This window comes from Rhineura floridana, chromosome 8 (genome assembly GCF_030035675.1).
Source record: "Rhineura floridana isolate rRhiFlo1 chromosome 8, rRhiFlo1.hap2, whole genome shotgun sequence".
NCBI lineage: Eukaryota > Metazoa > Chordata > Lepidosauria > Squamata > Rhineuridae > Rhineura > Rhineura floridana.
In genome coordinates this window covers 65,546,124-65,558,798 of record NC_084487.1, presented here as the reverse complement: position 1 = coordinate 65,558,798, position 12,675 = coordinate 65,546,124, and the positions used below count along the sequence as shown (strand labels likewise).

The 12,675-nt window shown below is 45.0% G+C and overlaps 1 protein-coding gene across 1 annotated transcript in view; it reads left to right on the top strand.

Moving 5' to 3' along the window:
• Nucleotides 1–12,675, top strand: part of OTOGL (otogelin like) — a 123,347-nt gene that overhangs the window by 98,062 nt on the left and 12,610 nt on the right. Inside the window, exons 39-42 of the mRNA XM_061639651.1 lie at nucleotides 6,766–6,870; nucleotides 6,984–7,024; nucleotides 9,800–9,863; nucleotides 10,695–10,873. Of these exons, the coding sequence (XP_061495635.1) occupies nucleotides 6,766–6,870; nucleotides 6,984–7,024; nucleotides 9,800–9,863; nucleotides 10,695–10,873 (389 nt within the window). The remainder of the gene's footprint in view (nucleotides 1–6,765; nucleotides 6,871–6,983; nucleotides 7,025–9,799; nucleotides 9,864–10,694; nucleotides 10,874–12,675) is intronic.

Sequence of the window (12,675 nt, the reverse complement as noted above, 5' to 3'; positions counted from 1 at the left end):
ATATGCCAACCCAAACTATGGTTTAGTTCACAGCAGCAATGGGACCAAAGAAAAAGCAAAGGGGCCATGATCTCTCTGGGAGCCTGCACTCTTGTGCAAAGCCATGGATTGCCATAGCATTGCATGCAAACCAGCTCACTGAATTGCAAAGCTAAGCAACAATCCAAACCTAGTTTTCCAACATTCAAACTCAGTGCTCTAGCCCCTTCACCACATCCATACCATACTTCATATTACATAACCCATACCATAGCCAAAATTTAAAGAACCATTCAACCATTTCTACACCCAGTGGAGCTCTATAAATTGTTGCTAAAACAGCATCTTTGAAAAGCAAGTTTGTGATACTGTATAGGGAATCTCTATTCTCCTGTGCATGTAAAAGATGATATCAGGTGGGTAGCTAGCTCCACCTAGTGGCTGAAGGCAAAAGAGCACTGTTGAATTTTTCCAGGCACTTGGTCCGGTCCTGTTCTTGCCTCAGTTCTCTTTTGCCTTCATCAAGCTTGGTTGGGTCCTCTCTGTTCCTTGGTTTCAGGCCTGTATTCTTTGTTTTGGTTGTTGTTGGTGTTCTTTCCTATATACTGGTGTTTTTTCCTTGTTGACTTTGTGTTATTCCTAGTTTTCTTTCCCCAGTTTTTTTAAAAAAGAGGTTTCCATTGTTGCTTCCCCCAGAGTCCCGCAGTGTGGAGCTTCCACAAGGGGAGTCCCCCCTCAGTTACCAGCAGCTTTTTCAGCCTCCTAGCATCCCCCCCGCCAGCCTTGCAGCCTCCTTCAGAACGGTAACGGCAGCGGCAGCCACCTTCTCTTTCTGGAAGCCTCCCCACAAACTGCATCATCGCCTAGATTGTGCCACGGTCTTGCAGGCCTTCTGGCTGCGGCTGGCCTCTTCCCGTGTATCCATTGAAGAGACGCACAACAAGCAGCTGCCACCGGTCGCTTCGGCCCTTAGATTCTCCCTCCCTCCCACCAAACTAGTGCTGAGGTGGGCAGTGTCAGCTCTTCACTGAGACAGCAGTGTCGATGGGGGTGCAGGCAGGGCTGGAGATTCCTTGGTAACTGCCAGGCCGTAAGTCCTCAGCCGGCAGCTTGGCTATAAATCTGCCAGGCTAGCAAGGAGGAAGCAAGATAAGGGCAGAGGCCGTTCGAAGCTTACGTGCCAAGCCAGAAATCCAGAAGAGACGTCAGTGAAGGTCCGGGTCTAGTTTGCCGAGAGATCAGTCCAAGTCAAGGTTCAGGGGATAGGAAGACACACAGTGGTCACGCCTGACGTTGTAGTCAGCAACAAGCTGAAGCCAAGGTTTGACTTTTAAGGAGCAGGTTTGTCAGCAGGTGTGAGCCATCAGCGTTTTGGCCTTAAGTGGACAGGCCTGCCCCTCTTCTGCCTGACCTTCTGTTGTCTACGTTCTGCAGGTGAGGGGGGAGTATCCTGTTCACTGGCTGCGTCTGGCTGAAGGGCTTCAGCTGTGTCTGGGGTGCTCTGCAGCTGAGGGGGAGAAGGAGCTGGGTTCTCAGGAGTTTCCTCCGTTTCTCCTTCTGGGTCTGCTGCTTCTGGGTCTGCTGCTGTTACTCCCGAGTCATCCTCGTCTGATGAGTCCTCATGAGTCCATGATAGGCAGACACCAAGTGGGGAGATGGTGTTGGACCTCCCCTGATGGGCCAGGACTCAAGCAGGGTAGTTGTGCGTTTCGCCCAACATGAAGGTGTTCTCCGCCCCCCCATGTCTCCTAGGAACTGCCTCTGAGGCCCCTTTGCCCCCATAAACCCCACAGCGTGTTGCACCCATGGGGAAAGCAATCTGCAAATCAGAAAACCCCTCTAAGAGGATGAAACCGCTTTCCCCCCACCAGCAACAGATACAGTGTTGGAGCCTTTACCCCTCCAGGGCCCAGTTCCTTCATATTCTTTGGTGGCAAGTCAGGGGCAGCAATGGCCCGCCCCTCCACCGGCAGGCACGAGCTGGCTGAGGCACAGGCTATGGCGGGCTGGGTGGCTCTGGAAGGCAAGGCTCCTGTTTCCAGCAAAACCACCGGAACAGACAGGCAGGGCCCTGATCAGCAGTGAGGACCAACAGGCAATGCCTTGTATAGTGCCATCTGCAGAACACAGAGGGACCAAGGACCCCATCTGATGAAGAAAGCAATCTAACTCACCCCTCCTTGGGCTCCATTTTTTTCCTACCAGTTCCTCCCCTGAACCCTTTACAGGCTTTTTGGAGGAACCAGTACTTCTTCAACAGACCCAAGAGGGGGGGGCGGGCAAAGTCTGCAATTTTCTGGTGCTCAAACTCAGCCCATTCAGTTACAGATTTCAGCTCAATTGCTTCAGCAGTTGAAGGAACAACTTGGGGACTCTCTCTTAATGGATCTGACTAGAGATCTATCTGCATCATCGGCCCATTCATGGGCCCTACCACAGGAAGCTTCAGCTCCTTCGCCCACTCAGGCACCTCCTAGAAGACAGGAGATGCAGGGTCCCTCTATAGACCTCCCAGCTAACAAGACACGTCCACCACGGAACAGAACATCTCCAGATCCTCATGCCACGGCCCAGGGCAGGCACCTTCAATCTCCAGAAGATGCTCCTCTTTACCTGGACACTGACTTAATGACAAAGAGGAATGGAGTGGGGATTTGGAATCTGAAGAGATTGCAACCACTAGAATTTTCCAGGAGACACTCTTCCTCCTCCTCCTGTGTAAGGCAATGGAAGCCGTGATGCTAACTTCTACAGAGGATCCTCCTGCCACTTTGACTTCTAGGGTTTCAGCAGTGTTTCCAGACCCAAAACCCAAGTCTAGAGTCTTGAAGCTCCCTTCCTTACTTCCCAAAGTATTTAACTCAGAGTTCAACATTCCATTACAATGCAAGAAGTCAGTCTCGATTGCCAACAAATATTATATGCTGGAGCAACACATCATGGACCAGCTGAAGGTCCCACTGATAGACGCTCCCATTGTGAATTTACTGAATCCATCTTTGAACCCAAAGGACTCGGATGCTCATCTGAAAGACACCACAGAGTGCAAAATGGATCACGGTCTCCGAAGGATCCACGAGGCCAGTGCACTCTTGATCTGAGCAGCAGCAGCCTCTTTGGTATTTGCTCGAGCTTCCCTTCTGTGGTTGATCTGCTCAAGGACTGCAGCAGGATATCAAAGAGGCCCTGAGAAAGGGGGACTTTCTCTCCTCAATCGACCTAAAGGAAGCCTACCTCCATGTTCCTATATTTCCTCTCCGCAGGCGCTACCTCAGGTTTGTGGTGGATCAAGACCACTTTCAATACAGGGCTATGCCATTTGGCCTGTTGCCTGCCCCCAGAGTATTCACGAAAATCATGGTTGCCCTGGTGGCACACCTCAGGACACAAGGGGTTCAAGTCTTCCCCTTCCTGGATGACTTCCTGATTCGCTCCCCTTCATGACACAAGGCCTGGAAGGACCTTCACGTCACCTTGGCATGCCTGAAGCACCACGGCTTCCTCGTCAATGAACCCAAGAGTCAGCTATTTCCGTCTCACTGCATAGTTCATCTGGGAGCTGCTGTAGACTCGCAGAAGGGAACCTTAAGGTTGTCCCAGGAAAGAGTAAACAAGATATGCAGGATGGTGTCAAAAGTTCTGTCATCCAATTCAGCAGATCTGATGCAACTGGCGGCACTCCTGGGGTTGATGGTGTCTACATTCCAAATTATACCTTGAGCACATTATCATTCTTGGGCACTTCAATGGGCACTTCTGCCATTCCAAAGTGACATAGATTCAAGGCACCACCGCAGAGTGGCACTGTCACCACAGGTACGTCAGTCGTTACTGTGGTTCGCTCATCAACCCAACCTGTTGAGAGGAGAACCCTGATCACGTCAGACGTCAGCCTATCAGGTTGGGGGGCCATCTGTGATGGTCAGATGATATAGGGCACATGATCACCACAGGAATTCACTCTGCCAATCAATGTCCTGGAACTTCAAGCTGTCCATCTGGCCCTCAGACACTTTGCAGAGTTCAGACGGTTGGGGGCAGCATTGATAAGAACAGACAACATGTTGGCCAAATCTTATTTGAACCATCAAGGGGGCACACGCTCCCACCACCTCCAGGAGGAAGCCTCTCTCCTCTTTCAGTGGGCGTAAAACAATGTGGACTCGATATCAGCAGAATACCTCAAGGGGGAGGACAACAACCAAGCAGACTGGCTCAGTCGAAAGAAACTGGATCAGGGAGAATGGATGCTTCACCTGGGCGCCTTTCAACAGATAGTAACATGCTTCAGCAGCGGTTGAGTGGACGTGTTTGCCACCACGTGCAAGAGACAGGTGAGGAGGTTCTTCTCCAGGTACGTGATGGCAGAAGCAGAGGGAATAGATTCCTTGACATCCCACTGGCCTCGAGGAAGACTGTATGCCTTTCCTCCACTCCCGATTATCCCCAGGGTAATCCACAAGATCCAAACCGAAAGAGTATCAGTTCTCCTAGTAGCTTCCTGTTGGCCAAGGCGACCGTGGTTCCCAGATCTCCTCGACCTGGTGGTGGAACCCCCATGGAAAATTCCCCTAAGGGAGGATCTGCTTTCTCAAGGGCAGCTTCTTCATCCAGATCTGGGGTGGTTGGCGCTTCATGTATGGAATTTGAGCGGAAGCGACTCTTGAAGAAAGGCATCCCTCCCCAAGCACTGGAACCCATGATGGCTTCTAGACATCCCTCCCTCCACAGTCAGAATATATGAGGGCACATGGAAGACCTTCTCAGCCTGGCCACAGAAGAAAGGAATTCTTCCATGGAAATCTGGAATCAACGAGATACTCTATTTCCTGCAAGATGGCTTATCAATGGGTCTTAGACCAAACACCCAGAGGCGCCAGGCTTTGGCACTATCATCGATACTCTCCAGATCCCCAGACAATTGGCTCTCATCCTTTTATCAAACATTTTCTTAGGAGGGCAATTTTATCAGTGCCACCTATGGTTCACCACTACCCAACCTGGGACCTGCACAAAGTGTTAACGGCCCTTCAAAAATCTCCGTTTGAACTTTTAAGACAATTTCCTCTTCGTTTGCTGTCCTTTAAGGTTTTGTTTCTTGTGGCCATTACTTTGGCCCATAGAGTGTCTGAGCTGAATGCCTTGTCCGTGCATAAGAGTTTGTGTGTGTTTTATAAGGATAGAGTAGTCCTCTGCACAGTCCCTTTCTTTTGTCTCAAGGTTCTGTCCACCTTCCACTGCCAACAGGAACTGGTACTGCCTTCCTTCTGTCTGAATCCGGTTCACCCCACGGAGAAGGCGTGGCACTCACTCGATGTGAGGAGAGCCCTTAAAGTGTATATTTCTAAGACAAAGTCATTTAGGAAAACAGATAATTTGTTTGCGTCTTTTCACCCAGCGTCTCTGGGAAACAAGGTTTCCACTTCCATGTTAGCTAGATGGATCAAAGCATGCATTTCCTTGGCATATGCCTCAATGAGACTGGCCTGGCCAGCCGGCATAGTAGCTCACTTCATGAGAGCGGCGGCCACATCAGCAGCGTTTTCCCGCAATGCCCCTCTAATAGAGATCTGTAGGGCAGCTACATGGGCCGCTCCTAATATGCAGGGCTGTGGAGTTGGTACTTCGAACTTTCGGCTCAGACTCCTCTATTTTTCTACTGTCCGACTCCGACTCCTTCATAAATGGCAAATGTAATTTATTTATTTTTTATTTTATTTATTTATTATTTGATTTATATCCTACCCTTCCTCCCAACAGGAGCCCAGGGCGGCAAACAGAAACACTAAAAACACTTTGTTGTTGTTATGCGCCTCCAAGTAGACCATGACTTATGGTGATCCTATGAATCAGTGACCTCCAAGAGCATCTGTCATGAACCATGCTTTAAGATATCATAAAAAGACCTTAAAATACATTAAAACAAAAAAATTAAATTATTTATTTTATTTTGAAGTTGGAGTCAGTACATTTCTACCGACTCCGACTCCACCCAAAATTGCTTCCGACTCCAACTCCGACTCCACGACTCCGACTCCACAGCCCTGCTAATACGTTCATTGAACATTACAAGATAGACACATATGCATCAGCTGAGGCACCTTTTGGGAGGAGAGTGCTACAGCACGTCCTCTCAGATCACTAGAGTTTTTCAGCCCAGCAATATTCCCACCCTACATGGGTCAGCTTTGGTATGTCCCAGCTGATATAATCTTTTACATGCACAGGAGAAGAGTGTGATGTGACATTTGGTCTTACCGTGAAATCAGTCTTCTCTGTGCATGTCAAAAGATTATATCAGGGCCACTCCCTAGGAGGGCTGGGCTGCCATTGCAAGCACAAATAGACCTTTAGCAGAGAGTGTATGAGTACTGTTGTCTTCTTCTATTAGTGTGTTCTTCCTATCCTTTTCCTCATTTATTGGCTTATCATGGAGAACTGAGGCAAGAACAGGACTGGACCAGGAAGTGCCTGCAAAAATTCAACAGTGCTCTTTTGCCTTCAACTGCTAGGTGGAGCTAGCTACCCACCTGATATCATCTTTTGACATGCACAGAGAAGACTGATTTCACGGTAAGACCAAATGTCTCTTCAAAGAAAAAAGTCAAAGATCTCACTGGCTATGTCCAATCCTTTATGTGTAGCTCTGTAGCTCTTGAGCCATAAAATCAAGGTGACAACTGTAAAAAAATAGTTAAAGCACTGGAAAATCTTGTGTCTTTTGACTAATTTATCTGTGGAATTATGTTAATCTCTTCTTCTGTTACATCATTTTTCTTGCCATAGTATGTGATGAGAATCACTGTCCTGTACCTCTTCTGAAGTGCTCTGCTGATATGAAATTGATGAAGAAAAGGATACCTGGCCAGTGCTGTCCAGACTGGAACTGTGGTATCTGCAGTTTACTTTTCTCCTGATTATTTGACTGAGCAACTAATGGCCTCTTTTCCCACTGATTTGATCCTTTCTCTCTCTCTCTCTCTCTGCTCCGCCCCCCACCCCAGAATGTGACTGTGAAAATGCTACTGTACCAGCTTGTAAAGTGGTAAGAAATTTTTGCTTTGGATGTAATGTAGTAAAATATAAAGATTCAACTTTTTAGTGAACAGCAATATTTCAAATACCCCAACCTCCAACATAGACAGACAAAACAGTCCAGACCAAACCTTTTTAGCTGAGGATGTTAGTAAAAGGAGCATAGCCGAGATTCTAGAAAAAAAACTCTGTGATATTGACTCTCTTTAGCTTCTTCTATAAAGCAAAATATGGTCAATAGTATTTCAAATAATGCTGTCCCTGGCTGAAGAAGAAGCACTAAAAATCAAACTGCTGGACCATAAAGAGCTAATTGTGCTATGTTCTGAACTGATGGCATTACTGATGATCAAAGGCTGAACTATTATTATTTTGTGTGTATGGATTATGTATGTTTTGGGTTTTTTTCTGTTTTGTTAGCCACCCTTGAGTCTCTTTGGAGAAATAGATGGGATAGAATTTTTAAAAAATGCAAATGCAACTTTTTAAACTCTTACTCCATACTTCTTACTTTGTGGGCATTTGGAGGGGCTGTCATCTACCATCATATATAGCAGTCATGAGAATGCAGAGACTATAAAGGATATGAGAAGGAGATAATTGTATCTGTACTGAAGCTGTGGAAAGTTTTTGACAGAGTAGGTTGCAGCAGGATGTGGTGAATTCTGATAGTATTTCAAAACATGCCAGTAGTAGTACCTTGGAAGCCCTGATATCTTGCCAAAGAAGCTATCAGGTACAAAAGTTCACATTTTAAGGACAAGTGTTCTATAAAGTCAATGAATGAATGAATGAATGAATCTTTATTTTTACCCCGCCCTTTCCCCAAAACTGCAACTCAGGGCGGCTTACAAATGAAAACTACACATAGGTAAAAAAACATACAAAAATATACAATTAAAATAGAATTAAACTATTCGTGACATTAAAACCATGAAACATACACTTAAGATACTAAGACAATTTAAAACATTAAGAATAGGACCATAGAACAATACAACAGACCTTATGAGGCCCTATCTTAAACATCTTCTAGCCCAAAAGCCTGTCGGAATAAAAAAGTCTTTGCCTGCCGACGGAAGGATAGCAAGGAAGGGGCCATTCGTGCTTCCCTAGGAAGAGAGTTCCAGAACTTGGGGGCAGCCACCGAGAAGGCCCTATCTCGCGTCCCCACCAATCGTGCTTGTGAAGGTGTTGGGACTGAGAGAAGGGCCTCTCCTGAGGATCTCAACGCCCGGGCAGGCTCATATGGGGAGATACGGTCTGACAAATAGCCTGGACCTAGGCCGTATAGAGCTTTATAGGTCAAAACCAGCACTTTGAATTGTGACTGGAAACAAACTGCCAGCCAGTGGAGCTGTTGTAACAAGGGGGTTGTATGGTCCCTGTAACCAGCCCCAGTTAGCACTCTGGCTGCAGCTCTTTGTACCAGTTTAAGTTTCCGAACAGTCTTCAAAGGCAGCCCCACGTAGAGCGCATTATAGTAATCTAAATGGGATGTAACTAAGGCATGCATCACTGTAGTCAAATCAGGGGTCTCCAGAAACGGGCGTAGCTGGCGCACCAGTCTTAGCTGGGCAAAAGCACTCCTGGCCACTGCAGAGACCTGGGCCTCCAAGTTCAAAGCTGAGTCCAGGAGCACACCCAAACTGTGGACCTGTGTCTTCAGGGGAAGTGTAACCCCATCCAGCACAGGCTGAATCCCTATTCCCTGATTTGCCTTTCGACTAACCAGGAGCACCTCTGTCTTGTCTTGATTTAATTTCAATTTGTTCGCCCTCATCAAAGTCAAGCAGAATAGACCCATAAAATCAATAACTTAAGTCCATTGATTTCAGTTGGTCTATTTAGTTGGATATCGTCCTATGATTTAAAATATTATCCCAGACATAATTTCATTTGCCAACACACTTTGAAACGTATGAGCCTTTTAATTATCTGGAAGAATGTAGACTTGTTCTGAAAAGTATATACACTTTAAATTATGCTGACCTTTGAAATATATGAGCTTTCAAACAAACTGCTTTTCTTCCATTTTTCTAGCTTTGTTTAAACAAATATTTTCTGTGACCTGGAAAATGTCTGATAAAAATCCCTCTCTATCACTGTGATAAAATGTTGATTTGTCTGTTACTCCCTTTCCACATAATGTAAGGAGTGTAGTGCATAGTTCAGTATGGTAGATGCTTTATCATGCATATGATATACCAGTTAATTCTGAAATCATGAAGATACGAAGACAGCAAACAAGTGACCTGTTCAGAAATATTTTCTGTAGTTTTTTTAGAATCTTCAGGGCCAGTATTAGAGGGTGTTGGCATTGTTGGGCACCTGCCAAGGCCAACTCCACATCAGGGGCCCCACTGCCAACCCTACCGTGTTCTAAACAGTCACAGTCTGTTCAGCTGCCTTCTCTAAGTAAATGAGCAGTGAGAAGAATCAGCAGTGATCTCCATTTAACTTGCCTTCTTCTCCTTGGCCATGGTGCAAATTGTGCCTTGAAGGAGAGGGCAAGCAAATGGATAGTTGTAACAGTGCCAAGCAGCTGCTGAACCTATTACCTGGGTTAATAAGGTCAACAGATAAGGTGCACATAATGTTTGCACATGAACTGCTCATGAAAGCTCCCCCCAAATCCTTTTCAATTTTTAAAAATGTACAGGTGTTATCTGGTAACTGTGCTTTTCTATCTGCAAGTAAAGTTTTCTCTAATAGATGAAATTACATTTTGGTATGTATACATTTGGATATATATGACACTGAAACATTATTTCTAATATCACAGGGAGAAGTTCAGAGGATACATGATAATGTTTCTAGCACGTGTGGATGCTCACAATACACTTGTGGTATATATATTTATTTTCAATATTATTCATATTTGTTTTTAATAAATACAAATGTCTGTTTATTTGTTTGTTTATTTATTACATTTATATACCGCCCCATAGCTGAAGCTCTTTGTTTGGCAGCAAACCCCAGAATTCTTCTACTCTTAAAATTCTTGCTGAATTCTTGGCAGGCAAGTAAATGAGGAAAAGGGAGATTTGTTGGAATAGAAATATTTCATATTGATTAGCTTTACATTAGTAGCTCTTCAGCCATGTTTCTCAAAGCTATTACATCATAGAGGGAAGTTGACATGGCTAGATAAATCATATTCTTTGTAGTTTCTGTATATATGTTATTGGAAACCAAAGGGAAGGCATACATTAAAAAAATAAAGAAAATTTCTAATTAAATCTGATCGAAAGTTGATTAAAATTAGATCAAAAGTACAGAAATCCAGCTACTTCTGTATAGTGTGAAAAGCATAACTGGATTTGCCTTAAAGGTCCATTTGTTACTGAAAATACACAGCAGAGACATTCCAGATTTCTAGGTAAAATTGTGATCTTGTTTTTCCTCTCTTCACAGAATTACACACATTCCAGGGGATTTAGCTATGATAAAATTGATAGACCATCAGGATTATGTGTGTGTATGTGTGTGTGTGCGTGTGTGTATATATATATATATATATATATAAATTGACTGTGTGAGATGGGAAAGCTGTTTTTTAAAAAAAATAAAAGGCTTCAGTGCTTCTTCAGGGTAGAGTCTCTACATACTTAAAAGAGATTATAATAATTTGTTTAATTTCAACATTTTTAACATAACTGTTTGCTTTTTTACATCAGAAAAAGATAGTGTCTGTGTATTCCAAGAAGTCACCATATTGAGCCCTGGTCAGTCTATGATTCAATATTTGGATGGAGCTCTTTGTTACATAGCAAAGTGTTCAAAAGAAAGAGACCCTAGCACAGGATTTCATGCCATGGATCTGATAGTGGTTAACTGTTCCCAAAAATGTGAAGCTGTAAGTATTGCTAAAATGTAGGGGTTAAATACTTAATGAATATAGTCTCTAATGATGGAGTTGTCCTTGAAATCTACTAAAAAATAAAGCTTTAGATAGTGCTGTGAATAGATGTTTTAAGTTTTACTTCAGAGTAAATGTATATATTGTTGCTTGAGAAACTTTGAACTAATAGGTTGGATTCAAAGATTCCCTTCCTTTGATGGAAGCTCCTCCACTGAGTGAAAGGAAATATTTGGGTTCAATCCAGTGACTGGAGAGACCTGTTTGAATCTCTGGAGAGCCACTGCCAGACAATGTAGACAATCTTGGGTTAGATGAGGTGTGGAGAACCTTTGGCCCTCCAGTTGTTGATGAACTACAGCTCCCAATATCCCTGGCTATTGGCCATGCTTGCTGGGGCTGATGGGAGTTGTAGTTCAGCAACCTCTGGAGGGTCAACGGTTCCTCGCACCTGAGCTAGATGAACCAATGGTCTGACTCCATTTAATGCAGTTTCCTATGCTCCTTTTGTGATATTATGCATATTCTCAGGTCAGCTTAGCCTTCTTGCCTTTGAGCAGGATAATTTTAGGTCTCCATGATGGGACCACTGGAAAACATCCTTTTTCTTTTTGTTTTTCTGGAACAGAAACACCTTTCTGCATCTCTCTCCTTTACTCATCTTAGTCAAGCAAGGAAAAAAGAAAGGCACTTTAGACTTTGCATAGGAAAGTTTTCACAGTATCTGTAAAGCCCTTTACGGATCAGGACCTCAATAGTTTCTGGAATGCCTCTCCTGATATGAACCTACCCAGACCCTTAAATTATCTTCTGAGGCTCTTCTCCGGGTCTCCTCTCTGAGGAAGGGTCTGAAGATGATGACAAGGGTCTTTTCAGTTGTGGTTCCCTTTTTGTGAAATGCTCTCCTCAGTGAGGTCTGTCCTGCACCTTTGTTGCCATCTGTTTGTGCCAAGTAAAGACTTACCTTCCCCCCCCCCAGACTTTTGATCAGTGCCAGTGCCAGAAGGCAGCCAGGTTGGGCCCTGGTTGAGGGCTCCTGAAGGAGGTTGGGCCACTCCTTAGGGTGGGTAAGTGGTGCTCCTGTTTTGCGATCCGCGGTAGTGTCGGGTCCTGCAGCCCAATCCTGCCATACGTCACAGAGCTTTTCCAATTTCAATAAAATATTGATTTCATGGTGTACTACTAGAAGTTGACACAGATAGGGTTCAGCTTGGGCACCATGCTTGTAAAGCTTCATACTTTTCCTAGTGTTACAGTCTGAAATGAGCAGTGAGATCATTTGTCCCTTGTGTGTTTAAAAGCCAGGCACCCCTCTAATACAGACAGCACAGGCTTCAGTAAGCCCACCTGCATACCCCACCTACTTCTCCTGTCAGTGTGAATGCTGTGTGTGCATGCCTGCCATCACCCAAGATGGCAGCGGGGGCTTCCCTAAGGGGCTAACACCCCTGTGGCCATGTTGATTGAAGGCAAGCATGCATGCTATGCAACATTCACATGACATGAGAGGTAGGTGGGGTGTGCGGGCAGGCTTGTTGAAGATGTTGTCTGTATGGGAGGGCTGCCTGGGAACTCCATCTCTGCAATCCACAGCAGGGTTAGTCCCACACTATCTGTATGGGGCGGTTGGGATAGGTGCTGCAGGCCCATGGCAGGCTGGTGCCCAAGGGCCCAGTCATGCCTGGAGCTGGTCCTGCTTTGATAGACTGAGATGATGTTTTATTAATGTGCTGTCAAAGCTTCCTGTAGCAGTTATGGTGGTGGTCTGTTTTATAGTATAATGTGTTTATTTATGTTTT